Source organism: Microcaecilia unicolor, chromosome 2, assembly GCF_901765095.1.
Source record: "Microcaecilia unicolor chromosome 2, aMicUni1.1, whole genome shotgun sequence".
In the NCBI taxonomy this organism is placed as follows: domain Eukaryota; kingdom Metazoa; phylum Chordata; class Amphibia; order Gymnophiona; family Siphonopidae; genus Microcaecilia; species Microcaecilia unicolor.
Window position 1 is genome coordinate 108,756,268 of NC_044032.1, and position 26,806 is coordinate 108,783,073.

The 26,806-nt window shown below is 44.6% G+C and overlaps 1 protein-coding gene across 7 annotated transcripts in view; it reads left to right on the forward strand.

Annotated features, from left to right (window-relative positions):
- Positions 1 to 4,875: 4,875 nt before the first annotated feature.
- TRAPPC13 (trafficking protein particle complex 13) overlaps positions 4,876 to 26,806 on the forward strand; it is a 128,689-nt gene continuing 106,758 nt past the window's right edge. For 4 of the 7 annotated variants that reach the window (XM_030193189.1, XM_030193190.1, XM_030193192.1 and 1 more), the window contains exon 1: positions 4,876 to 5,001. In XM_030193189.1, coding sequence (XP_030049049.1) covers positions 4,956 to 5,001 — 46 coding nt within the window. In that variant the 5' untranslated portion in view covers positions 4,876 to 4,955. The remainder of the gene's footprint in view (positions 5,002 to 26,806) is intronic. The other 3 variants (XM_030193193.1, XM_030193195.1, XM_030193191.1) reach the window with 2 other exon arrangements.

Genomic DNA, 26,806 nt, shown 5'->3' on the forward strand with positions numbered 1-26,806 from the left:
GAAAACTCTGGAAAAATAATTCCCCCTTATACTTAAGAAATTATGTATAAGGACGTGCTCATATGTTTTCATTAGGACAATCACAAATACAAAGAACTTCAAGACTTATCCTGGCTTTTAATCAGCGTACATCTCTTATGAAGTAAAGTGATGCCTCCCAAGTGCCACCCTTTTATAATGTTGCTTCAGAAAATTAAATATATGTTTACTTTCACTTAGCTTTTATGGGTGAAAAACGTGTCTCGACATGGTCCACATTTTGCCGAGGCTGTTTCAAGACACCCGTCAAAAAAAAGCTTGAGTGTTTGTTTTTTGATGGGAATTCATTTTGCTTACATTTAGTTTTGATTTTTCTCATCTATTATTTCATAAGTTTTTTTGTCCCATTTTTGGATGGGTTTTCCTACATATTACTAACAGCAGATCAGAAATTTCATGCTTGAGTTCTTTGACTACCCTTGGGTGTATGCCATCCGGTCCAGGTGATTTACTACTCTTTAGTTTGTCAGTTTGCCTCAGTACATCTTTTAGGTTCACTGAAATTTCTTTCTGTTCTTCCACATCATCACTCTTGAAAACTATTTCTGGTACAGGCAGATCTCTTACATCTTCTTCTGTAAAGACAGAAGTAAATAATTAATTTAGTTTCTCCACTATGGCCTTGTCTTCCCTGAGCGCCTCTTTTGTTCCTTTGTGATCCAACAGTCCCACAGATTCCCTCGCAGGCTTTCTACTTCTGATGTACCTGAAAAAGTTGTTACTGTGAGTTTTAATTTCTACGGCAAGTTTCTCTTCATATTGCCTTTTAGCCTTCTTTATTAATGCTTTGCATATGACTTGCTTATGTTGCTTCTTATTTTCTTAATTTGGGTCCTTTTTCCATTCTTTGAAGGACAATCTTTTGGCTGTAATGGCCTCTTTTACTTCACCTTTTAACCATGCTGGCTGATGTTTTATCTTCTTTCCACCTTTGCAAATACATAGAATGCATCTGGACTGGGCTTCCAAGATGGTATTTTTTAATAATGTCCACGCCTGATTTAGTGTCCTAACCTTTGCAGCCGATCCTTTTAGTTTCTTTTTAACCATTTTCCTCATTTCATTATGGTCACCCTTTCGAAAATTAGATGCAGCTACACTAGATTTCCTTTGCGGGTTCATCCCAGAAAGTAGCTCAAACTTGATCATGTTATGATCACTATTTCCCAGGGGACCCAACTACTTTGGATGTACCCATCCACATCATCCTGGTTTCCAAACAGAAAGCATGCCCAATGCATATACTGGCTTACTCCCACCTTTACTTCCTGTTGCTACTGCCTAACTCCCTCTCTTCCATTGTCCTCAGTTTCCTCCCACCCCCATTTACAAAACTAATTGCCACAGTTTTCTTGTGCTTCAGAGCCATGAGTCTTGTAAATGGGGGTGGGAGGAAACTGAGGACAATGGAAGAGAGGGAGGGAGGAGAAGTAACCAGAAGGTCCATAATGAGAATAGGAGGGTCAGGGGAAGGAGAAGTAAAGTCCAGAATGATTGACTGGATGGGAGAGGGAGACACAGACTTAGTAGCCCAGTATCCTGCTTCCAACAGTGGCCAATCCAGGTCACAAGTACCTGGCAGAAACCCAAATAGTAGCAACATTCCATACTACCAATGCCAAGACAAGCAGTGGCTTCCCTCATGTCTCTCAATAACAGATGTGACATTCTGTCCTTTCAAACAGAAGTGATGTCTTAAGTTCTTCCTGACAACACTTCCCCCTATCTAGGAAAGTGTAGCAGAAACTCCAGTAGGCTCCTTCTCTCTTCCAACAGGAGGTGACCATATAGCATGCCCTCCTTTTCAACAGGAGGCACTAGGGAGCCTAAACTCTTCCACAAGAAAATTAAGCCATAGGAAAGTTCTCTTTCAAATGGTTTATTGTCCCTTTCAAAGTCAACCTGCAAGGCTCCCCTTTAACTTAGGAAGAATAATCATAAGACACCTTATTTCATCCAACATCTCCCCTCTGAAGTTTTCCCCGGTAACGTCACAGCTCTATTACCCTTTTAGTGAAACTGTGAGCAATTTCACTAAAAGGAGTGTGCAGGAGGGGGAAGAAAGAGTAGGGCAGGCAATGCGGTAGCGCCGGAGACCGGCGCTAGACAAGGCTTCAGCTGGCAGGGGTTGGGGACCCCCGCCAGCAAAACCAGGGGCCCAGAGGAAATTTGAGAGGGCCCAGGCCCCCATGGCCCCACGCAGCTACGTCACTGCCATGAAAGGGTATTCTTCTTGCACCAAACACTTTAGCAAGCACTCTTGAACGGAATCATCCACTGGGGAATGTGTGGGTCAGTTATACAATACTCAGCCAGCTTCCCAGGATATGCAAATTAACCATTCTAAATGCAAATCTACTCTGATTAGCGTCTGCTAACCACTCTGTGTGGGGTTACTCTTCTTTCAACAAACAATTCATGACATGCTCTTCAACTGAGCCCTCCACTGAGAGATGAGGGTCTCAGATAAAAACAGCCACCACTCCTTGGACAGGATCTCACTTCACCTCAACTTTACAAACCTGTCCTCCATCCCCAGCTGTTGATTAGAGTTTTATTCCAAAGCTCACAGTGTTCCCTCCACACTGTGGTCAAATCAAAGTTCTTTATCCTTCCCATTATTCTGGACTTCAGGTAAGCACCTGGTCTGTCTTTAGGGATCCTCATTGAATTCCAGGCCCCAGGTTTTCCAGCCCATCTTTATGGATCCTTTCCTTTGGTGTCCAGTCATCAATTGCTTGGCATTCTTCTTGAACAGCCTCTTCTCCTTCTGCTCTGTTCTTGGGAAAAGGCATTTTTAAAGGTCTGCCTACCAACCCCACCATTCCAGGACTCCTTCTGTATTCTAGAAAAGGTACAGAACCTTATCCAATGGGCTTGCCTTCTGAAGGGAACTATCTCCCCCCCCCTTCTGCCACAGACCCTCCCTCTTCCAAATTAGCATAAGGGTAACCTCTGTCCCTCCCCAGATATATGTGTCAGGGCTATTGTTGAGGCAGGGCTCCCCTTAGTGGCTTCTACAAAATAACACAAGGGCCTCTATCATTAAAATGCCCTCTAGTGATCGCTACCCATTTAAGCAGGCTTCTTCTAATCCTGAGCGCCCTCTAGTGGCTCCCGGTCATTACAGCAGTCTTGCACCCTAAGAGCTCCCTCTGGTGGCTAGGTCTAGTCGAGGCATGTCCTATATTTATCACACAGACTATAGACTTATTTGTTTTAAACGAATTTCCATGTAATTTCATTGTCTCCTAGTCTTTGTACTTTTTGAAAGATTGAAAATCGATTCACTTTTACCTGTTCTACACCACTCAGGATTTTGTAGACCTCAATCATTTCCCCCCTCAGCTGTCTCTTTTCTAAGCTGAAGAGCCTTAACCTCTTCAGCCTTTCCTCACATTGGAGGAGTTCTATCACCTTTATAATTTTCGTCACTCTTCTTTGAACCTTTTCTAATTTTGCTATATCTTTTTTGAGATATGGTGACCAGAACTGAACGCAATACTCAATGTGAGGTCACACCATGGAATGATACAGAGGCATTATAATATTATTGGTCTTATTTACCAACACTTTCCTAATAATTCCTAGCATTGTTTGCTTTTTTGGCTGCTGCCGCATACTGGACAGAAGATTTTAGCGCATTGTCTACAACAGTGGTTCCCAAACTTGGTCCTGGAGGGTCTCCAGCCAGTCAGGTTTTCAGGATATTCACAATGAATATTCATGAGAGATTTGTATGCATGGCCACCACTGCATGCAAATCTTTCTCATGAATATTCATTGTGGATATCCTGAAAACCTGACTGGCCGGGGTGCCTCCAGGACCAGGTTTGGGAACCACTGGTCTACAATGATAACTAGATCTTTTTCTTGGATGCTGGCTCCTAAGGTGGACCCTACCATCAGATATCTATTATACCAATTTGGATCATTCATCCCAGTGTGCATCACTTTGCATTTGTCCACATTAAATTTCATCTGTCATTTGGATGCCCAGTCTTCGAGTTTCCTAAGGTCTTCCTGCAATTTTTCACGGTGTATTATCTGCAAATGTAATCATTGGGTATGAGTTCCACATTTGGGGGAAGGAATGAATAAAGATGGAACTCTAAAATCAGCAGGGGCAGGGCTTGCATGGACGGCTGTTTGCTCTCCTCAGTTGACTATGATTATTACTCTCCCAAATAAATTACTCACTCTCTGCAAATAACATGCTGAGTACTGTAACAATGAACTTCCATTACTGTATAATCCATTTCAATCTCCTATTTCCATGTTCAACAGTGCTCATGGTACCCAGAATCATTCCCATGCAAATATGCATTTTTACAATCTTGAGTTTACTCTAACACTACAGGAAGCGTTCCCTGAATCATAAATATTTTTTTAACTCGTCATCACATGAAAAAAGTAAACAGACTGATTAAAAAAAAAAAAAAAAGTAGCTTCATAGTAAAACGTCGGATCTTCAAAGTTCAGGACCTACTGCCTCGGACACTTAAGATCCAAAGAATGGATCTGCGTTATGAAAAGCTGAAAAATTGTTTGGGTCCATAAAACGTATAGCATCCTATTAAATAACTAGAAATAAGCATGAGAAAGCAAGGTGATGTTACAAAATTACTGAGAGACTGTATCTGATATAAGACCATTACAGCATGAAAGTCTAAAATTTGATATATTACTGTGCCGTAGCACTGAGCTACAAAAACCTTTTCAGCACCGCCTCCTTTACAAGTAAGTCCGTTTGGTTGACGGACCGTCCGTGATGACGTGCTATGTGAGTCACGTGGCCGCCTTGTTGTCCCCGCCCCTTGTCTACCCTTGCTAGAGAGGTGGCCGTTTCGCGTTGTGAGTAGTTTGGACTTGGGGAGCTCCTGTAGTTAGAGGTCGGATTATATGCTGGGGGAAAAATGGATGTGAATCAGCCTAAACAAGAGCATCTGCTGGCGTTAAAAGGTAATTCTCGGCCTGTATTCTGGAGACAGTCCAGGTGTGTCAGTTTTCAGTGCACCAGAAATGTAACTTTTACGTTGTTACGTCTGCTAGGTTGTAGCTTTCTATTTGCAACAAACACTGATAGCGAATTCCCCAAATTAAGTTTAAAATAAAATATTCCCTAATATGTAAAAGTGTTAGGAATGAATGCATCATAATTTTTAGCATTTTTTTTAACCTCTAGGGCCAGTTCTGCTGGGGCTGAGTAGTCGTATCTATTTAATGTGTGGGCCGTCTCCGTGAATTTTGTAGTCTTGTTAGTACATAAGTGTTGCCACACTGGGACAGACCAAAGGTCCATCAAGCCCAGTATCCTGTTTCCAACAGTGGCCAATCCAGGTCACAAATACCTGGCAAGATCCCAGAAAAGCTCAATACATTTTATGATGCTTATCCCAGAAATAAGCAGTGGATTTTTCTAAGTCAATTTAATAATGGTCTATGGACTTTTCCTTAGGGAAGGGAAATAGGACTTGATATACCGCCTTTCTGAGGTTTTTGCAACTACATCAAAGCGGTTTACATATATTCAGGTACTTATTTTGTACCAGGGGCAATGGAGGGTTAAGTGACTTGCCCAGAGTCACAAGGAGCTGCAGTGGGAATCGAACTCAATTCCACAGGATCAAAGGCCACTGCACTAACCACTAAGCTAATCCTCCACTCCAGGAAGACATCAGACCCATTTTAAACCCTGCTAAGCTAACCGCCTTTACCACATTCTCTGACAACGAATTCCAGAGTTTAATTACATGTTGAGTAAAGAAAAATTTTCTCTGATTCGTATTGAATTTACTACTTTGTAGCTTCTTTGCATGCCCCCTAGGTCTGGTATTTTTGGAAAGAATAAACAATTCATGTCTACCCATTCCACGCCACTCATTATTTTATAGGCCTCTATCATATCTCCCCATGGCCATCTCTCCTCCAAGCTGAAGAGCCCTAGACGCCTCACCCTTTCCTCACAGGGAAGTTGTCCCATCCCCATTATCATTTTTGTTGCACTTCTCTGTACCTTCTCTAATTCCACTAGATCTTTTTTGAGATGCGGTGACCAGAATTGAACACAATATTCGAGGTGCGGTTGCACCATGGAGCGATACAAAGGCATTATAACGTCCTCACTTTTGTTTTCCATTCCTTTCCTAATAATACCTAACATTCTATTTGCTTTCTTAGCCACTGCAGCACACTGAGCAGAGCATTTCAACGTATCATATTCCTTGTATGCTTTTCTAGGCACACATAGTTTCTCCTTGTTTACTCTTTGATCTGAAAATATTGTCCCTTCATAATTTCAGATGTGTAAGTCGGGGGTCCCCCTGCATTGCACTGCTGCTGAGCCTATGAAGTTCATTTTTGAGCAAAATAGTTAGTGTATGTAGGTGTAAACTATTTTTATTGTGGTTGCTGTCTGACTGACCATTCTGTTCCCCCCCCCCCCCCCATTGCATTAGTATTTGAAAACTAGTAATTATAATTGTTTTTATACAGTGCTGACAGGCTTATTTGATTCTTAACGGAGACACATAAGGGGATGGTCATTGTTGCTTAAAACTTATAGTCCAGTCATTTGACAAAAAATAAAAAGATTCTGGGTTATGGCAGTAAAACCATGATTCAAGGAACCATTATGTGGATTCATGCATTGTTGGTTTTCGTTCTCAGGCCTCTAAAGAAAAGATCTGTGTATAATTCTGTTTGTTTTACATTGGTGTACTGAAAGTTAATAGCCTACAAAGAACTTGTACCCAGATGCACAAAGGTCCCCGTAAAGAGTCTGACTGTATTTCTACCTCAGTAAAAATTATCGAGAGTGTTTCCCCAAAGTGAATCGCATGTAAATGAGCTTCTTGCTGCTTTTGTGAAGAGGCTCATTTGCATGCGATAGGGGGGAAGCCGGTTGGTCAGCTGAGCATGCACAAAGCAGCCAATTGCTAAGCGCAGCAGCTCTGCACACACCACAGATGGCTTTCATACACGCAGACAAGCTGTGTGTATGGAAGCAGTAGAGGTAGCCTTTTTTTTGTTGTTCAACTTTTCTGGCCCACAGTTCCAGAAACAGTTTATAAACGGAACACCTCCGCAGTAGCTTACCAAGAAAAGTGCAGGGAGACACATCCTATTTATTCCTCCTTTCAGACCCACAGGTCCAAAAACAGCTCATGAACAGAACACATCAGCAGTAGTTTACCAAGAAAAATGCAGGGAGACATGGCCTATTTATTTCTCCGCTACCACATCAAATGACCTCTGTTTTTAACACTAGGGAAGAGAAATGGGACTTGAATACCGCCTTTCTGTAGTTTTTGCAACTGCATTCACAGCGGTTTACATAGTATATACAGGTACTTATTTGTACCTGGGGTAATGGAGGGTTAAGTGACTTGAAAGAAAGCAAAACAGCGAAGATGACTAACAGAAACAAAAATAAAAATCAAAAATATGTAGAAAAACATCAAAATCTAAAAATAATCATAAAATATGTATTTAAAAATATAAATACATAAAAAAGACGACACTCTGGTTGTAAAAAATTAAAAAATATATACTTTTATTAGCCATAAAATGGTAGGGAGAAAGGGACTCGACACAGCTGTTAAGTGACTTGCCCAGAATCACAAGGAGCTGTACTAGGAATTGAACCCAGTTCCCCAGCATCAAGTCCACTGTACTAACCACTAGGCTACTCCCCCACTCCATTGAGGTTCACTCTTTTGTTGTTGTACCTCTGATGTCTGCAGGAAGTCATATGGGGGGCAGGGATGAGCCTCAGGTGCTGCCTTTAGTGAGCACGCCCACCCAATTTGTTTTTTACATCCTGCTCACCACAGTACAAAGCTTGCCTGGGAGCTGGTTGTAGGTAAGAGGAAAAGTGGCTATAACCTGCTGTGTTTTTTGTCTTTCTGGTCTGATGCTTTCAAGGGAGTCTTGCTTTATCTATTTTTGGCAGTATTTCTCAATCTCTCTCGCACACTGGTGTTTCTTTGTACTGATGGGGTAGGAGCAAGGGCAGCGGTGGGAGATCGAGGAAAAATGGCTAGTCTGCAGCTCTGATAGCTTTAGACTTCCTTAATGAACTAATGGATTGCGTGAAAAGAAGGGTCTATTACTTGGTCTTGGTGGGCAGAATGTAAATTTCTACCTGGCATATAGGAAAGCTAGTATTGTGATAAGAATAGTGGAAAGTAAGATAAATGGATCCGATGTACGAGTTTAAGAATCTTGAATTCTGTAGATCTTGGGCAACCAGTGTTGCTTCTGAAGCAGAAGGGTAACATAAGCTTATTTACGGTGCCAAGTGAAGGGATCAACTGCTGTGCTCGGTAACAATTGGAGGCAATTCAGATCCTGGACACGAAGGTTGTGAAGGAGGGAATTAAAGTAGTCTGGCTGATTACTAGGGAGTGAAGTGATCCAGGGGCCGATGCACAAAGGCTGTGAAGGAAGGAATTAAAGTAGTCCAAACGGCTGATTACTAGGGAGTGAAGTGATCAAGGGGCCAATGCACAAAGAATGCAGTTAACTTCACCCGTGGCCGCCATATTTAACAGAATTGCAAACAGCAATCAATGCAGTCCTTATATGGTGCTTAGGACCCTCCCGGTCTATCTGCCATTTTGGAAGCGGGTAAGCCTGAGGAAAGAAGGAGGAGGTGATTCTTCTATTTTCTACGTCAAGGTAGGAAGAAGGGACTGAGGAGGGGGTGAAGGGGAATCCCGCTAAACCACCATGGCTATTATTGGCCACCTGGGGGTCTGGCCCAGGGCCTGTCGGGTCAGGGGGATCCACCAGACCTCCTATGGCGATATCTTTGGTGGGGGAGGTCCACCGGACCACCAGAGATGCCATTAGTTGGCGAGGGGGTGTCGGGAGGTTTACCGGTCCACCAGGGATGGGGACAGGATGGGGTCCACTGGACCCCTAGGGATACCTAAAAGTTTTTGGGGTTGGTTGGGGGGGGGGGGTCCTTGCACTTGAACGCCTACCTAATATGGCCCAGTCTGCTTACAATATACAGTGCAAGCAGATTGCTGCCCATAATGACAGGTCCAGACCTGCTGTAAGATTTTGCGTGTTAATTGTCGGCACTCATGTCTCTACCTTGCTCAGAATGCTAATTTTAATACTAATGAGCTCGTAATCCATTTGCATAGGGTTGTCAGTAGCAGCTACGGGGAACAGTAAAAGGGTAGCAAGGCCCTTTTGTGCATTGGACACTAAATAACATTTGCTTTACACAGGCTACAATCTGTCTAAAGCAAATGTTGCAAGCACGGTAAGCTTTGTACTTCTGGCCCTTAGAGTCCAAGCGGGAATGTGTAGAATGAAGCAGTTAAGTTTGAAAAAGTAGTACCTTACCAACAATGAGACATGTTTTTGAAAGTCCAGTTGACAATCAAGGGTGATTCCCAAGATCTTCAGTGACTCCATTCACTCAGTCATCTAATACATTGCATGAATGATTTTAGCCTTTTATTTCTTCAGGGCTTATGCTGTTTATACTAATTCTTTTTACTTGTAGGTGAGAGCAGTCTGTGCTCCCTTCCCACCCAATGCTTATTTTATGTCCTGTTCTAAATAGATTGTGACATGAGTAAAACCTGTATTGGCTTGGCTGGATAGATGCAAGCCAGCCATTCTGGAGGAGTGGCCTAGTGGTTAGGGTGGTGGACTTTGGTCCTGGGGAACTGAGGAACTGAGTTTGATTCCCACTTCAGGTACAGGCAGCTCCTTGTGACTCTGGGCAAGTCACTTAACCCTCCATTGCCCCATGTAAGCCGCAATGAGCCTGCCATGAGTGGGAAAGCACGGGGTACAAATGCAACAAAAATAAATAAATATAGCTTACAGTTTATTCAGACTTTCTATACCACCCATACTGACAATGTAGAACAGGGCGGTGTACAATCAATAATAAAAATATAGATTTTTATTCTTACAGGTGCAGCTTCAATCCTTAGTATAGCTCAAACCACCTTTCCTGTAACAGCCTTCCAATCACGAATTGCTATACTTTTTAAGAAATATTCTTTCCTCTCCTGTTACTACTACTTAACATTTCTAAAGCGCTACTAGGGTTACGCAGCGCTGTACAATTTAACATAGAAGGACAGCCCCTGCTCAAAGAGCTTAAAATCTAAAGGACACGTGAACAGTCAGTCTGATAGGGGCAGTCAAATTGGGGCAGTCTGGATATCCTGAAAGAGTTAGGTGCCGAACACAGCATTGAAGAGGTGGGCTTTAAGCAAAGACGTGAAGATGGGCAGGGAGGGGGCTTGGCATAAGGGCTTGGGAAGGTTGTTCCAAGCATAGGGTGAGGCGAGGCAGAATGAGTGGGGCCTGGAGTTGGCGGTGGTGGAGAAGGGTAATGAGAGGAGGGATTTGTCCTGTGAATGGAGGTTTCGGTCGGGAACGTAAGGGGAGATGAGGGTAGAGAGGTAGTGAGGGGCAGCAGACTGAGTGCATTTGTAGGTAAGAAGGAGAAGCTTGAACTGAATGCGGTATCTGATTGGAAGCCAGTGAAGTGACCTGAGGAGAGGGGTGACATGAGTATATCGGTTCTGGCGGAATATGAGATGTGCAGCAGAGTTCTGAACAGATTGAAGGGGGGATAGGTGGCTAAGTGGGAGGCCGGTGAGGAGTAAGTTGCAGTAGTCAAGGCGAGAGGTAATGAGAGCGAGGACGAGAGTTCGGGTGGTGTGTTCAGAGAGGAAAGGGCGAATTTTGCTGATGTTAAAGAGGAAGAAGCGACAGGTCGTGGCTATCTGCTGGATATGTGCAGAGAAGGAGAGGGAGGAGTCAAAGATGACGCAGATGAGACGGGGAGGATGAGGGTGTTATCAACTGAGATAGAAAGTGGAGGAAGAGGAGAAGCGAGTTTTGGTGGAAAGACGATGAGCTTGGTCTTGGACATGTTCAGTTTCAGGTGGCGGTTGGACATCCAGGCAGCAATGTTGGATAAGCAGGCTGATACCTTTGCCTGGGTCTCCGCGGTGATGTCTGGTGTGGAGAGATACAGCTGGTTGTCATCAGCATAGAGATGATATTGGAAACCATGAGATGAGATCAGGGAGCCCAGGGAAGAGGTGTAGATTGAGAAGAGAAGGGGTCCAAGGACAGATCCCTGGGGAACACCAACAGATAGCGGGATGGGGGTGGAGGAGGATCCTGTTGTATTTAGGTAGCATTTCTCTGTATATCATGACTTTAATTACCTGTCTGAGAGATTCCTCCTCTACCTCCTTGAACTGCTTTTGAATGTTTACCAACTCATTCTTTGTATGGTTGGTTGTATCTAGATGACTAACAATATCCAGTTCAAGTCTCTTATGTTTATTTACTCAACATCTGGATTCTTTACTATCCCTGCAAACTGAGGTACCTGGAAAGCACATAACTTCTCCCCATGGTTATGTTGCAGCTTCATACCACACACTGTGGCATCCTCCATCAGATTTTATTTTTGTTTTGAGTACCTTTGCCATCTTTTTCAAGGTTGTTGAAGCAGCAGACTCCCTGCTCTTGTACCACAACACAGTGGTAAAATTTGTGTAGAGGAGCAGAACATGGCAAGCTCCTATGACATACATAAGCCAGCTATTGAGTTTTTTTTTTTTTACTTCATCTTTATTGGATGTATCACCATTACAGAAATAAACACTGTTCATAACAAAAACACACCAACAGAAACTACACTGATCTTCATGCCTCGTATCACAGCAACATTATTATGTAACCGTTGACATGACCCGATAAGTAAACAATAGAGCATGAAACATCCATAACATTTTTTGTGAGTACCCCATCCTACTCCCTTCCCCCCAACCCAGACAAGAAAATCAAATTAGACTTTGTAGGGAGCAGATATTTCAGGTCCTATACAATAATTTTGCGAGATACTATACTGAGGCCAGGAATGGCACAATACAGGCCTGCCACTCATTACTTATATGCCTCCAGCAACATACAACCTATGCATTCAGTAGCAGACTGTGCTCCTTGTGTGTAAGCATAGACCAATAGGGTTCCCAGACATCCTGAAAAAGTTTCCACTGAGAATCAGGTCTGTAACTCACTAGCTTGCGTTCAAAGAGAGCCATCTCAAACAGAAGGGTACGCCATAATGATAACTGGAGAACTCGGCACATTCACCACTGGGTGAGAATGACCTTCCTAGCCAATAGTTAATGCCTTTGCCAAGAAGATCCCCTGCGCAGCCGACTCTGCCTGCAAATGTACCTCATCCCGGAACAAAATGCCCACAGGATGGAGCAGGATCTGCCTCCTTAAACAGCGGGACAGGAAACTCCTCACCCCCTCCCACAAGTCCAAAACATATGACCCAAGGTAGCCCTATCCTGACCACATTTAGAACAGCTACCTGTCTCAGCAAACCAAGCTTTGAAAGCCCTCCAAGGGCAAATATGGGTGCGTAGCAAAAATTTGTACGCCTGCTCTCTATGAAGCATATTTATTGATGTTTTTACAATACTACTAAGAAAGGCCTGGAGCACCTCTACTGAGACCCCCACAGCTCAAATCCCCTGACCAGGCTTCTGCCACATTCTGTAAAGAGAGATCTGGTTGAACAACGGAGAGGGATTCTACATAGTGACAAAGCTGAAAATGCACCTGGTCTTCCAACTTCAGACACAAAGCAACCTGCTGAACGAAGGAGGACCCAAGGCGAGCCACATGCAAAGAGGAGACATAATGCCTCATCTGAAGAAATATGTAAATATCAGAATCCACCAACTCATGCCTCTCTTGCAAAACAGAAAAGGAGAGTATCTTGATCTCTGCATCCAACAGTCTCCTATCCATTTGATATCTCTCCCCCTTCCATCCCCAAAGAGACCACCACTCCCCATGCCAGGAAGAAAATCAGGGTTCCCCTTCAAAGCCAAAAAGGGTGAGATATGTCTGTATCCCCAGAAATAGGCACACAAGGCCCTCCAAGCACTTCTCATATACCTCCAAATCACATGGTTCCCAAGTGACTCCCCCATCCGTGCTCCCATTGCATGTAGCACATATGATGCCGACATGGGATACAGGGACGAAGCCTCCACCTCCCCAGGCGTGAAACCAGATGTGCCCAAAAGCCAATCCCGTACATGTCTCATTCCACAGCCCAAATTGTACTGTTGCAAATCCAAAAGCCCCATGCCATCCTTCACTCTAGGGATCATGAGAGTAGACAAGGAAATCCTAGCCCTCTTGCCTTTCCACAAAAATAGTCGTAGCGCCTTATACGATTTCCTCAAGTCAGCCTCTCTTAACCACAAAGGGAGAGTCTGCAGCAGGTATAGCCATCTTGGCACTATAAGCATATTATACAGGAATATTCTACCTGAAAGAGCCAAGGACAACCCCGACCACAACCGTAAGCAATCCACCGATTTCTGCAAAAGTGGAGACACATTTAACTCATATAGCCTGTTCATATCAGCTGGTATATGCGTACCCAAATGTTTAACGGAGCCAGCTGCTTCCTTGAATGGGAAATCAGCCCCCAAGGCATCAACCTGTAAGTTCATCGGTAAAGCCTCCGATTTTGAAACGTTCAGTTTAAGACCGGCTAGCTGACCAAAATCCATAAACATCTGTAACACCATCGGTACTGTCCGCCCCGGCTCCGTTACAAGTAGCATTACATCATCTGCAAAAGCCATACACTTTAGTGGAGCACATGTCCTTGACACCTCAACCCCCGTTATAAGCATACTACGATGAAGTTGCACCAACAAGGGTTCTAAGAAAAAAATATACAATAATGGCGAGAGCGGACAGCCCTGTCTAGTACCTCTCCCCAAAGAAAATACCTCGGATGCTATCCCATTCATTAATGTATATAGAGTTTGTATTGCCTGAAAAAAGAAACCATCCATACATAGTTTGTAACCTTTAGATTGTAAGCTCTCTTGAGCAGGGACTATCCTTCCCCATGTTAAACTTGTACAGCGCTGCGTAACCCTGGCAGCGCTATAGAAATGCTAAGTAGTAGTAGTAGTAGTAGTACCATAAGAGCCCAACAAAGAGAACAGGAAGACCACTCTACCCTATCAAAAGCTTTTTCAGAGTCAAAACTAATAGCCAGAGCAGGAATGGACAGCTGAGTACACCGCTCCACACCCAAAATCAGGTGCTTTACATCCCAGCATGCCGCCCTTTCACAAAACCTACTTGATCATCTCCTACAAACTTAGGTATCAATACAGCTAGTCTATCTGCTAAAATTTTTGCTAACAGTTTGAGGTCAACATTAATGAGAGAAATAGGTCTATGAGACTCTGGCTGCAGCGGGTCCTTCCCTGGCTTAAGCAAGACCGTAATGAACGCTTGATTAGACCATTGGGGGGAAAAACCCCTCTGTATAGCTGCGTCGAAGTAAGCACCCATGAGGCCCACCACACCATTATTTAAGATTTTGTAAAATTCTCCACTGAACCAGTTGGGCTCAGGTGATTTATGCAGCTTCAAACTCTTTATCGCTTTTTGGAGTTCAGGGCCAGACAACGACTCATTCAATCTAGTTTTCTCCTCATCCGATAAGCGAGGGACTCCACAAGAATTTAGGAGTCCAATTGCTCCTTCTTTCCACTAATCTCTGCCCTATATAGGGAACTGTAAAATTGAGTGAAAAGTAACTCCAGCTCAGTGGTGTAGCCACAGGTGGGCCAGGGCCCATCCACTTAGGGCTCAGGCCCACCCAACAGCAGCACACATTTAGCAGTAGCTGGTGGAGAACACAAGCTCTACCAGATGAAGACTTCCCCCTGATGGTAATGAAAACGCTACTCTACACGATACTGGCACCTGCGCATGTTCAGTTTTCAGCGCATGCCTGGTGCAGACTGCAAAGGTGGAAAGAAGCATTTTCCTGCCAGCTGAGATGTCTTTTGGTGGTGGGGAGGGGGAGAGAACATTTGGTGCCCACCCACTTCTTGCCTGGGCCCACCCAAAATCTGTTGTCTGGCTACGCCCCTGCTCAAGCTGCTTTTGCTCAGTCACAACCTGACCCCTTGAGTCTCTAAGTGCGGATATTGCGGTTGGACCAGTCCAACACTTTGTGAGATTTGCCAAAAGTTTGCCAGGCTTATTACCAAATCTAAAAAGGTAATATTTGTAATAAAAAGTATTGTTTTGAGCCTGCTCCTGAAAGAGACTGTCCAAGGCAGCCTGTGTCTGCTGAAGAGAGTGCCTGCAGACAGCAGTGGGGTGCATTTGCAAACGTCTCTTTAACATTTGGATTCTCCTTTCTAAATCTACCATACGACTTGCTTGCTGTTTTTTTCCTCTTGATGACAAAGGCTATAATATCCCCCCTGATCACTGCCTTTCCTGCATCACACATCAGAATCGGACTTGAGGCATATTCTTTATTAGTATGAAGGAATTCCTCCCATTTTTGAATAAGATATCGCCTGAAAATTTGGTCAGTATAAAGATGGGCGGGAAACCGCCACCTGCCTCTATTCCCCTCCCGAGAGCCACCCAATCCTGCAACTATGTTTCTGTCACCCCCGACACGGAGCTGGAAAATAATCCTGCAAGATAATTCATGCCCAAGTCAGTTCGGGAACCACTGTTGCACTTGCAACTTCACTGCTTCATTGGATTCAAATATGTGTATTTTGCCGTCCTTCAGGATGCGAAGTGAATCTTGTTTGCTTCTCTGCCAATATTTTGCAGATCTTTGAATACCCTTTGCGGAGCTGCGCCACCGCTGTCGAATAAACAGCACTTAGTATTCTGGAACTGCAGGTCTCGCGCTGATCTATAGTTTCGTAGGATCTGTTCCTTGTGTGCAAAATTCGAGATTCGTGCCACCACAGCATGCGGCCTGGTTGCGCCCTCCACTAGTCTTCCTATTCGATGTGCACGCTCTATCTGAATAGGGCCCAAAGATGAGTCAGTCATCAGCGACTCCGTGAACCATTTCTCTACTAACTGCTTAATGTCTCTTTCCTTCACCGTCTTCGGGAGACCCACCACTCGGATGTTATTGCGGCGCACCCTGTTTTCCAGATCATCCATCTTGCTAGCATAGCCCACCACTTGTTTCTTGTGTCTCGCAAGTTCCTCCAAAAACTCCATTGACACCGTCCTCCGTGACGCTAATTCTGGATTCTAGTTCAGTCACTCTGACATTGAAATCTGCCACTGCTTGGGATAACCCCTGCACACTGGATTTAATCCCATCTAGCCGTGTGGCCAGCGCTGATACCACCGCCGCAGTAAGTTGTTTTTGTTTTTTCAAATAATCGCAGGGCCTTCTGCCGATTCGTCCGCCATCTTGTTTTCGCCCGCTGCCACAGAGCTCGCCTTAGCACTGTCTTTTTTTAAGCACTTTTAGAAGTAATTTCCACCCCAGATTTGAAAAGATATTTGTCCATAAGTATTGGGGTACTCTATCCTCCGCCACAAAGAGGGAACGAATCCAAAGATCATATGACAAAGGCGCTCGAGAAGAGGGGACCAAGGAGTTTGTTGACAACGCCCTCATCCTCCCCCGTCTCTTCAGCCCGCAATCTCGGAGTCATCTTCGACTCCTCCCTCTCCTTCTCTGCCCATATCCAGCAGACAGCTAAGACCTGTCGCTTCTTCCTCTTTAATATTAGCAAAATTCGCCCATTCCTCTTTGAACAGACCACCCGAACCCTCGTCCACTCGCTCGTTACCTCTCGTCTTGACTATTGCAACCTTCTTCTCGCTGGCCTCCCGCTTAGCCATCTATCCCCCCTTCAATCTGTCCAAAATTCCGCCGCCCGTCTTATCTACCGCGTGAATCGATACTCTCATATCACCCCTCTCCTCAAGTCGCTTCACTGGCTCCCGATCCGCTACCGTATACAGTTCAAGCTTCTCCTATTTACCTTCAAGTGCACTCAATCTGCAGCCCCCCTTTACCTCTCTACCCTCCTATCCCCATATGTTCCCACCCGTAACCTCCGCTCTCAGGACAAATCACTACTATCTGTACCCTTCTCTACCACCGCTAACTCCAAACTCCGCCCCTTCTGCCTCGCATCACCTTATGCCTGGAACAGACTTCCCGAGCCCATACGCCATGCACCCTCCCTGCCCATCTTCAAGTCCTTACTCAAAGCCCATCTCTTCTCCCTTGCTTTTGGTGCCTAACCACCTTCCCTACATAGCTTATAACCTTTAGATTGTAAGCTACCTACATTGACTACATAAGTTGTAAGTTACCTACACTGACTACATAGTTTGTAACCTTTAGATTGTAAGCTCTCTTGAGCAGGGACTGTCCTTCCCCATGCTAAAATTGTACAGCGCTGCGTAACCCTGGCAGCGCTATAGAAATGCTAAGTAGTAGTAGAAGAGAACACAACCTCCTAGCTCAGCTGCATCATGTGGCCTTGCTATTGAGTTTTTAAAGTCAAGTCTATATATTTTTAATTAAATTGCAAACAGAATTGAAGAATGAATTTATTTATAACACTTATAACCCTCCTATCCAAACATCTAGGCAAGGTGTCAAAAAAATCTAAAATAAAAAATCATTACACAATACAACATAAAACCCTCAATCTGTAGAGCAAGTGACAGTGCAATAAAAGAGAATAATAAGCAGATACATCTATTGAATACAATCTGCCTGTCTAATATTTCAGATTAGTCCCAGCGGTATTCATAGGCTGTTTTCTGGAATCTATGAAGAAACAGTTTGCTGGATCATAAACACATTTAACAGAAAAGAAACATTTACAAGGACAACAGACAACAAAAGTGAACCTAAGACTCAGAATTGGCTGGTACCTAGCCAGAAATTTCTTTCCATGGTCTTGTATTGAGCTATACAACATAAACCATGGGAAAAAAATACATATTTTCTGGCCCATAATCAAAATAGCTCTTTTCTTAAAATAAAGATATAAGGCAGTGTTCAGATCACTTGAGAACCTAATGTGGTGATCAAGAAAGTAGATCTTTTTGACTACTGCATCCAAGGACTTCTCACATAAGGAAGTTGGAGCCAAACTATTAGTGGATACATCAAAGCACTCCTTCCTTCACCCCCCCCCCCCCCCCCCCCCATCCCTGCTTGTGTTCAAGCAATAGGTAGTTAGTGAACTCTAAGGATATTTTCTTATCAGGAAGGCCCAAAAACTCCTTAAGAATAAGCTTCAAGGTGGAAAGAAGGGAAATCACTGTAACAGGTTTAAGTTCCAGACAGTTTTCTAGGTTTTCTTAATCTACAATGGAATATGTTGTTTTGGATGAAGCTTAACTAAACCTCTGCAGCCTGACCTAGGTACGTATCCATTTTAGCCAGTTGAGAGTCCTGCTAAAGTACTCTAGATTACTGACAACAAATTCTGTTATGAGTGTATTAATCTGTTTCATCTCTGACATTCCACCAGTATAATGGCATTCCAGGAAAAATCCAGGTTGACGCTGGCCAGACAGCTCAGCGGAACCCTGATTCCATGCCCCATTATGGTTGAGGTTACTTCTAGGGAGCTTACAGCACAGAAGTACTGGAAAGCTAGATGCAAAACATTGATAAAGAAGGCGAAAAGAGAATATGAAGAAAAGCTTGCTGCAGAGACAAAAACTCATCGTAACAACTTTTTCAGGTATATCAGAAGCAGAAAGCCTGTGAGGGAATCTGTGAGACTGTTAGATCATGAAGGACAATAGGGGCATTCAGGGAAAACAAGGCCATAGCGGAGAGATTGAATTCTTTGCTTCTGTCTTTATGGAAGAAGATGTAAGAGATCTACCTGTACCAGAACTGGTTTTCAAGAGTGACAATGGGGAAGAACTGAAAGAAATCTCAGTGAACCTGGAAGACGTACTGAGCCAAATCGACAAGTTAAAGAGTGATAAATCACCTGGACCAGATGGTAAACACCCCAGGGTACTGAAAGAACTCAAACATGAAATTGCGGATCTGTTGTTAGTGATCTGAAACCTGTCGTTAAAATCATCTATAGTACTTGAAGATTGGAGGGTGGCCAGTGTAACACCAATTTTTAAGATGTATTCAGGGCTGATCTGGGAAATTACAGACTAGTAAGCCTGATTTCAGTGCCAGGCAAAATAGTGGAAACTATTATAAAGAATAAAATTATGGAACACATAAACATAGTTTAATGGGACAGAGTCAGCATGGGTTCAGCCAAGGGAAGTCTTGCCTCGCCAATTTGCTTCATTTCTTTTGAAGGCATGAATAAATATGTGGATAAAAGTGAGTTGATTGTTGATGTAGTGTATCTAGATTTTCAGAAAGCTTTTGACAAAGTTCCACATGAGAGACTCCTGAAAAAGTTAAAAAGTCATGGGATAGGAGGCGACAGGAGCGGTCGTGCAGGGCCCATGCACCTCCATTTGCCTTGCGGCGCTCCCTCCTGCTCCCCACCATTGCCGCGATCTGACTCCTTGCCTCCCCTCCCCCGAGCTGCAGGGTGCACTCCTGGCACCTATTTGAAGCCACCCTGGTGGTCTAGTGGAGTCTTCGGAACATGAGAGATCTTCACTGTTTCCTGCCCGCTGCCGGTGCTGACCCCTCTGTTGCCATATTGCTCTTTAGAAATGGCTGCTGAGACTTCCAGCAGTGGCCTCACGAGACTTCCGCTAAAGTTTTGTGAGGCCGCCAGTGGAAGTCTTGGCAGCCATTTTAAAGAAGATGCGGCAACAGAAGGGTCAGCGCCGGCAGCCGGCAGGAAAGACCGTGGATCTTTCCTGCCTCGAAGACTCCACTAGACCACCAGGGTGGCTTCAGGTAGGTGCCGGAAGGGCATCCTGTGGCTCGGGAGAGCAGGGAGGAGGTCTGGAATAGGTAGGTGGGTGGAGAGGGGAGCATACTGTAAAAAAAAATAAATAAAAATCAAGGTAATATCTGTTTGGAGGGACTGGTTAAAGGGATGGGGAGAGGAGGATAATGTAAAAAAAAAAAAATAAGGTAATATCTGTATCATTTGGAGGGGCTGGTTTAAGGAACCCCCCTAGTTTGTTTTTTTTTTTAATTTGTTTATTCACAAGCAGCAAGTTAACAATATGAAAAAGGACAACATTGCAAAATCAAAGGCGCCAGCATACATGCCATATAATAAAATACTACAACAAATGGTACTTATTAAACTGTGTAGTCAAATCTTATCTGCTTGTTATTTTCTATATTTAGAACAGAACAAAATGAAACTTCCAACTCCCAAACCCCCCTCCCCCCTGTGTCTGGGTAACATGGAGCTAGAGATTAGGAAAGTACTGTAGAATTTGTCAGGATCACCAGGCATTGACCCTAGCCTCCTCATACAGCTCTTGCAAAGATTCTCATACTCCTGAGGGGGCCTCTGCGGCCGTGCTGAAAATCATTGGTTTTCCCATTCGGCCATCAGTGTCATCCTGCCATGCCACTGCTCCACAGACGGGGCCAATTGGTCAACCCAGTGCAGGAGAATTGTCTTCTTGGCCAGAATTAAGCTCAGCAAAACAAACCTGCACTGGCAGTCACTGAGGCCCTGTCTCACCAGGTCTGCATCCGATCCCATAAGCAGCACCCTATTTGTCCACTCAAGGGTGGAGCCCAGAACATTCTCCAGCAGTGCCATAACTCCAGGCCAGAACTTCTTTTGCAGCCTACATTCTAGAAAGCTGTGTATCAAGGAACCCCCCGCTCTGTCCACATTTAACACATTTGTCAGAGTCCCAAAGGCCCATGATTTTCCCTTTGCTTCTGGTAATATATGCATTGTGTAAAATCTTATACTGATTCTCCTGTAGCCCTGTGTTAGGGGTCACCCGCACCGCTAAATTAAAGTATCTTGATAACTCACACTGCGATACCTCTTTTCCCAATCTGCCGCTAACGAAATGAAATAAGGGAAAGGCCTATATTCTTTGTCCAGCTTATACCATAAAGATAATTTATTTTGTGTAGCAGGCACCTGCATAAAGGCCCTGTCCAGGGCAGTAAAGCTAATATTTGAATGTGAGGTTTTGTTCAAGGAAGCAACATAGTGCCTCAGTTGCAAAAAGGAATAAAAATACTTCTGCGGAATATGCCACTCTGCTTGGCATTGTGTAAAAGAAGGGCAGTCTCCCTGTCCTAAGGCAGTAATTTGTCCTATGTACCTGCATCCGTCTGTTCTCCAAGTGTCAAAATGGGATCTTTTCTGCCCAGGTGCAAAATCAGGGTTATTCAGTACTTCCAAAAAAGGGGAAGGCCCCTTTGCCCCATCCATCCTAGATTTCCACCAGTTCCAAGCTATTTTCAATGGGTGAATCGGTGGGAACAAGTGCACCTTCTTATTCCCACAATGCATTGCATTAAATACTAGTAAAACAGGCCCGTTTCTGACACAAATTAAACGGGCGCTACCAAGGTTTTCCTCGGAGTGTGTATGTTTGAGAGAGTATGTGTGTGAGTGACTGTGTGAGAGAGAGTGAATGTGCGAGTGTGTGTGTGTGTGTGACAGATTGAGACTGGGTGTGAGTGTGTGTGAGAGAGTGTGTGCCAGGGGCCCCCGCTTCTTCCTCCCAGTTCCAGTGTCGTCACCTCGCTTTTTTTTTTTTTGTTTCCTAGTTTTTGTGCAGGTGGTGCGTCCCCTCCCCCGAGTTCCAAACCCCTCTCCTGCACCGAGTTCCTGACCCCTGGACCCCCCTGCCGGGACCCGCTCGAGCCCCCCTTCCCGCCGCCGTCACATACCTGTGCTGGCGGGGGACCCCAACCCCCGCCAGCCAAAGTCCTCTTTTCGGCTGCGCGGCGTGGACAAATCATCTGATCAAGTTGCAATCTGTTTGTGTGCGTGCGTCTGACGTCCTGCACACAGGACGTTGGAGGTGGGAATTATTATATTAGGTAGAAACGGAGGGATCTGTGTCTCCCCAGACAACCTTAGGGGCATATTTAAAATGAGCGGTGTGGAATTCATGCACCCAACGCAAGGCTGCAGCGACATTATGTAGACGGAGATCTGGTAAATTAGTTCCCCCCTTATCTCGGTCTCGGGTAAGCTTATTGTAGCCTATTCTAGCACTTCAGGTTCCCCACACAAATGTGGAAATTATCCCACGGTATTGCGTTTCATCTTTCTACGAGACCCAGATCGGCATCATCTGTAAGGGGGTAAAGTATCTTGGAAAGGAGCACCATCTTAACTACCTTCCCAAAAAAGAGATGGGGGTTCTCGTTAGCGCTGGCACAGAGTTTGGATTGCCTCTATTTTCTCCCCTACATTTTTTTCTATACATCACCTTAGCATCTAAGTGAAGATATTCCCCAAGATACTTTAGCAGCCCGGCTGACCAAGTTAAAGGGAAGTTAGGCATCTGTCTGCAGATGCATTTAGATGAAAGTGCCATGGCCTCTGACTTTTCAGAGTTTATCTTCAGTCCCGAGAAGGTGCCAAATTGCTGAATGAGGTCTATCAAAATTGGGATCCCCTGGGAAGCTTGCTCCAAAAATATCAGCAAATCATCAGCAAAAAGGTTAATTTTGTATTCATCTGGTCCAGTTTGCACTCCCTGCAATTCCCGCATCTGTCATCTTACTAGCTAGAGGCTTCACGGCAAGGACAAACAGCATGGAACCCTGTCGGGTCCCCCTTTCCAGCTGAAACTTAGATAACAGATTCCCATTTATTAGAGTCTGCGCAGAGGGACTTTTATATAAGGCCCACATGCCCGCCAGGAACTCGCCCATCACTTCAAATTGCATCAGCACCCAGAATAAGTAATCCCATAAAACTTTATCAAAAGTTTTTTCTGCGTCGAGGCTTGTAATGATAGCATCCCCAGGGAGCCCTCCCTTCTCGTGTGTAGCCCGCAACACCCGTATAATGTTGGTGGAGGCATATCTGCCGGAAACAGACCCCATCTGATCCATATGAACCAGGCTTGGCAACACCTTCCCAAGCTTGGAGGCCATAATACTGGCAAAGAGCTTGATGTCCTAGCTTAGTAGTGATATAGGCCGATAAGAGCCCAGTTATTCTGCATCCTGTCCAGGCTTGGGAAGTGCCACAATAGTGGCGTGTGTTAAGGACCCCGTTTGCTGAGTTGGGTTACATAACACCTGACAAAGATCCCCAAAGGGACTAACTAGTTGGGATCCAAATATTTTATAATATTCAGAGCCAAGGCCGTCCTGGCCCGGGGCTTTTGCTAGCTTTAACCTTTTAATCACTTGCTGAATCTCCTTGCCTTTAAGGGGGGCATTGAGAGTGGCCAGTTGATCAGTGGTGAGGGTTGGCATGTCTAAATCTTTGAAAAATGCTTCCCTCATCTGTCCATCGCAGGACCCTGCATCATACAAAGATTTATAAAAGTCCACAAATGCTTCTTGTATGTCCACCTGCGCATTTAGCAAAGTGCCAGTTTTGGATTTTATTTGTGTAATAGGTTTTTTTGCTGTGCGAGTTCGGACTAAAGAGGCTAGCAGTTTCCCCGCTTTATTTCCCCACCTCTGTAGATTATATTTGTAGAGCTGGATGTCCTGCTGAGCCCTTTGGTTAAGTACTTCATTAACCAGTAATTATCCCTGACTCCTGATGAAGTGCCATTTAAAAACTCTTCTCTGGCCGTTTGTAGCTGTTTAAGCAACAGCTTCAGCTCCCCATCCCTCTCCTTGCGTTGTCGACTGGAAAATTCTATTATTCTACCTCTCATGACTACCTTGCCTGCCTCCCAATATGCAATGGGGTCTACTTCCTGAAGGTCGTTTTCTTGTAAAAACTGATTCCATGCCTCGCCCACGAACTGGTGAAAGCATCTTGATACACTGTAGGGTTGATCCGCCAGCCTGCGCTTCAAGTATTTCGTCCTAGGTCTAAGTCCACCCACACCATATTGTGATCTGAAACTGCCCCCTGATCTATCCCAGAGGCTCGCGCAATCAATAGCAGCGAGGATGAGAGCAAAATATAATCCAGCCTAGCTTGTACTTTGTGCATATGAGAATAATATGTATAATCATGATCATCTGGATTCAATGTCCGCCAGATATCTATCAGGTCCAGTTCCTGCATAAGAAAGTTGACTCCCTTGTCGTCCCACCCCCTCACCCTGGCCTTGGGAGGTTTATAGTCAATCAGAGGGTCAGCCGTAATGTTATAGTCCCCCCCATCACAAGCTTGTATTAATTTAACGCGGCCAAAGAGGCCAGCAGCGTGGAGAAGAACTTATGTTCCTCAACAATCAATATCCCAGGAATATCCAATGCTTACTGATCAGAAAAACCAAAATCCATAGAAAAATGTGTTTTAAGCCGTATGTTTTTTTTTTTTCTTGAAGATGCTTTATTCCTTATTAAAATAGGTAACCTGTTCTAGAGAGCTGGTGCTAACCAGAAAAAGGTACCATCATTTATTGCAGCCAAGTGTGCTGTGGAAACATGCGGTATCAGTGTCCTATTATCAGTGATCTAAGAAAAAGTCTACTTGGCACATAAGGAACAGCTAATGATGCTAAATAAGATGGGACACTTTAATGCGAAGTTTGAGCTAACACTAGTATTTTAAATTCAGTATGAAACTTTACTGGAAGCTAATAATACCTTTTGAGCAAGGGGGTTATATAATCTCTACAACTTGCTTCACTTATGCTGCTGCATTGTATAATGTTTGAAGCCTTCTTAAATTTGCAGCAGATATACCTATATACACAAGGTTACCATAATACAGCATAGAAATCAACAGGGCATGCAGGAGGGTTTATAAAGCACCTTCATCCAAGAAATTCCTAATAGCCTGAAGTTGATGCAGCACAATGAATCTCCTTTTTACTGCATTAGAAATATGACCTGAAAATGTTAATTGATAATCTATAACTGTCCCTGGATATTTAAAGGAACACTAACACAACAGGATGAACCAATACAATCTGCTTTCTTAGCATCATTTTACACTATTCTGAACCAGTGGGTTGTAATACAAGACAGGAAAAACCCTACGGTGAATCCAAGGTACAAAGGAAGAAGTAGAGGATGATTCAATGACTTCAGTAAAGTGATCGATGCAAATAGTCTATATTGAACAAGCACCAAGATGGGACCTTCCTTTGTACTTATTCAATAAAAATTGTTTTAACCCCTCCTACCAGCAGATGGCGATAGAGAAAACTGAATTCTACCTATGACATCACTATAAACTGTGGTGCTCCCTGGAAAATCCAGTGGGTTTTTTTTTCTGCTTTCCAGAAGGTGGTAGGCTGTGCTGTGTCCCTGGCTTAACTCCCCACTCTGCTGGCCGCAGCCACATGGTCACTCCCAGGTCACAGTCTCGGGACTCTACCTGGTTGAGCTTTGCTCTGCAGCCCCCCGTCGCATTCTTTAGTTCTGAGGGATCTCGCCTGAGGGGTTCTGGTCGTCATCCCCACACCCTTGCCTGTTCACCCTGTTTGGGTGTCCCCCCCCCCAGGTTAATTCTTCAGCTCCCAGGTGCTTAAATTCCCTCCTAATTGTCCTAAGCAGCCCTTTTCCCTATTTTAGGGAATAAGGCTTTTTTACTGCTCCTGTCTCTTTAAGGAAAAAGAAGAAAAAAAGCAAGGCAGTCCTAAAACAGGGAAATCCCCTTCCTCTTGGTTGAGGGAATTCCCTTAATTAGAACCCCTACGGAGCCCAGGATGGAGCAGTGGCCGGCTTCCCAGGTTGAGGCAGGTTTGGCCAGCCTGTCCAGGGGGGTTCCCCTGCAGGAACTTGCAGGTCAGCACAGCTGCTGGTTCTGTCCGCACACAGTGTGATGATCCGTTTCTGACTTCGGAAATGGCCAGGGGAGGCTCTGGAATTAATGGGCCCCCACCCCCCACCCTCCGCTGAGGCATCGGGAACCATGGTCTAAATTTTGGTGGGAATGTCAGCCATTTTGACTCCCTTGGAGATTTAATCTCCTCATGCTTCTTCTCAGCAGCAGGAGTCTTTCCCTTCCACATCAGGGTTCAGGAGGGTGAGCAATCTCCCCTGGTCTGTTTGGGGTTGTCATGATGAGGCACTTGAAGCATTTTGGCTCCAGAACTTAGTACAGTTGGTCTGACAGCAGTTGCAGTCAGATGGGTGTCCTGGTTTGGGTTCTAAGCAGCGTAGGACTGAGGAAAGTGTGTGGGGCACTGATTCCCTTGGAGGAGGTGGTGGAGGACTCTGAGGTCTTCTTGGGCTTTCAGGCCACATAAGACTCTGAGTCTGAGGATCCCCTATCTAGGGAAGCTGAGGAGGGAGCGATCCCATGTGATCGTTTCTTTTGGCGAGAGGAGTAGTCTCGTCTTATTGATGAGGTTACTATGGCCCTTTCTATGCTGCAAGCTTCAGCTGTGGACCCTGCTGAGGGTGACCTGCTGCTGGAGGGGCTCACTCGGCCTCCTAAGCATTTTCCTCTGCACAGGGCTCTTTGCATGATGATGGCAGAGTGGGAAAATCCATATGGCCTCTTAGAGGTGCCAGGACTGTGGAACACCTTTATACCTTTGCGTTGGAGAAGTTTGATAGGTATTGGGCTTTTCCTAAGGTAGACGCTCTGGTCATGGCAGTCACCAAGGGGACTGCTGTGTCAGTCTAGGGGGAGCTCTGCTCTGAAGGAGCTCCATAACAAGAAGATGGAGCAGCAGCTCTGCCTGGCCTTTTCTGTGAGGACATCCAGTATTCAGTTGCCATTTATTTATTTATTTGTAGCATTTGTATCCCACATTTTCCCACCGATTTGCAGACTCAATGTGGCTTACATTTGCTGTAATGGCGGATGCCATTTCCGGGAAACACTTACAAATGGTATTACGTTAGGGTGTATACATATATGGTAAC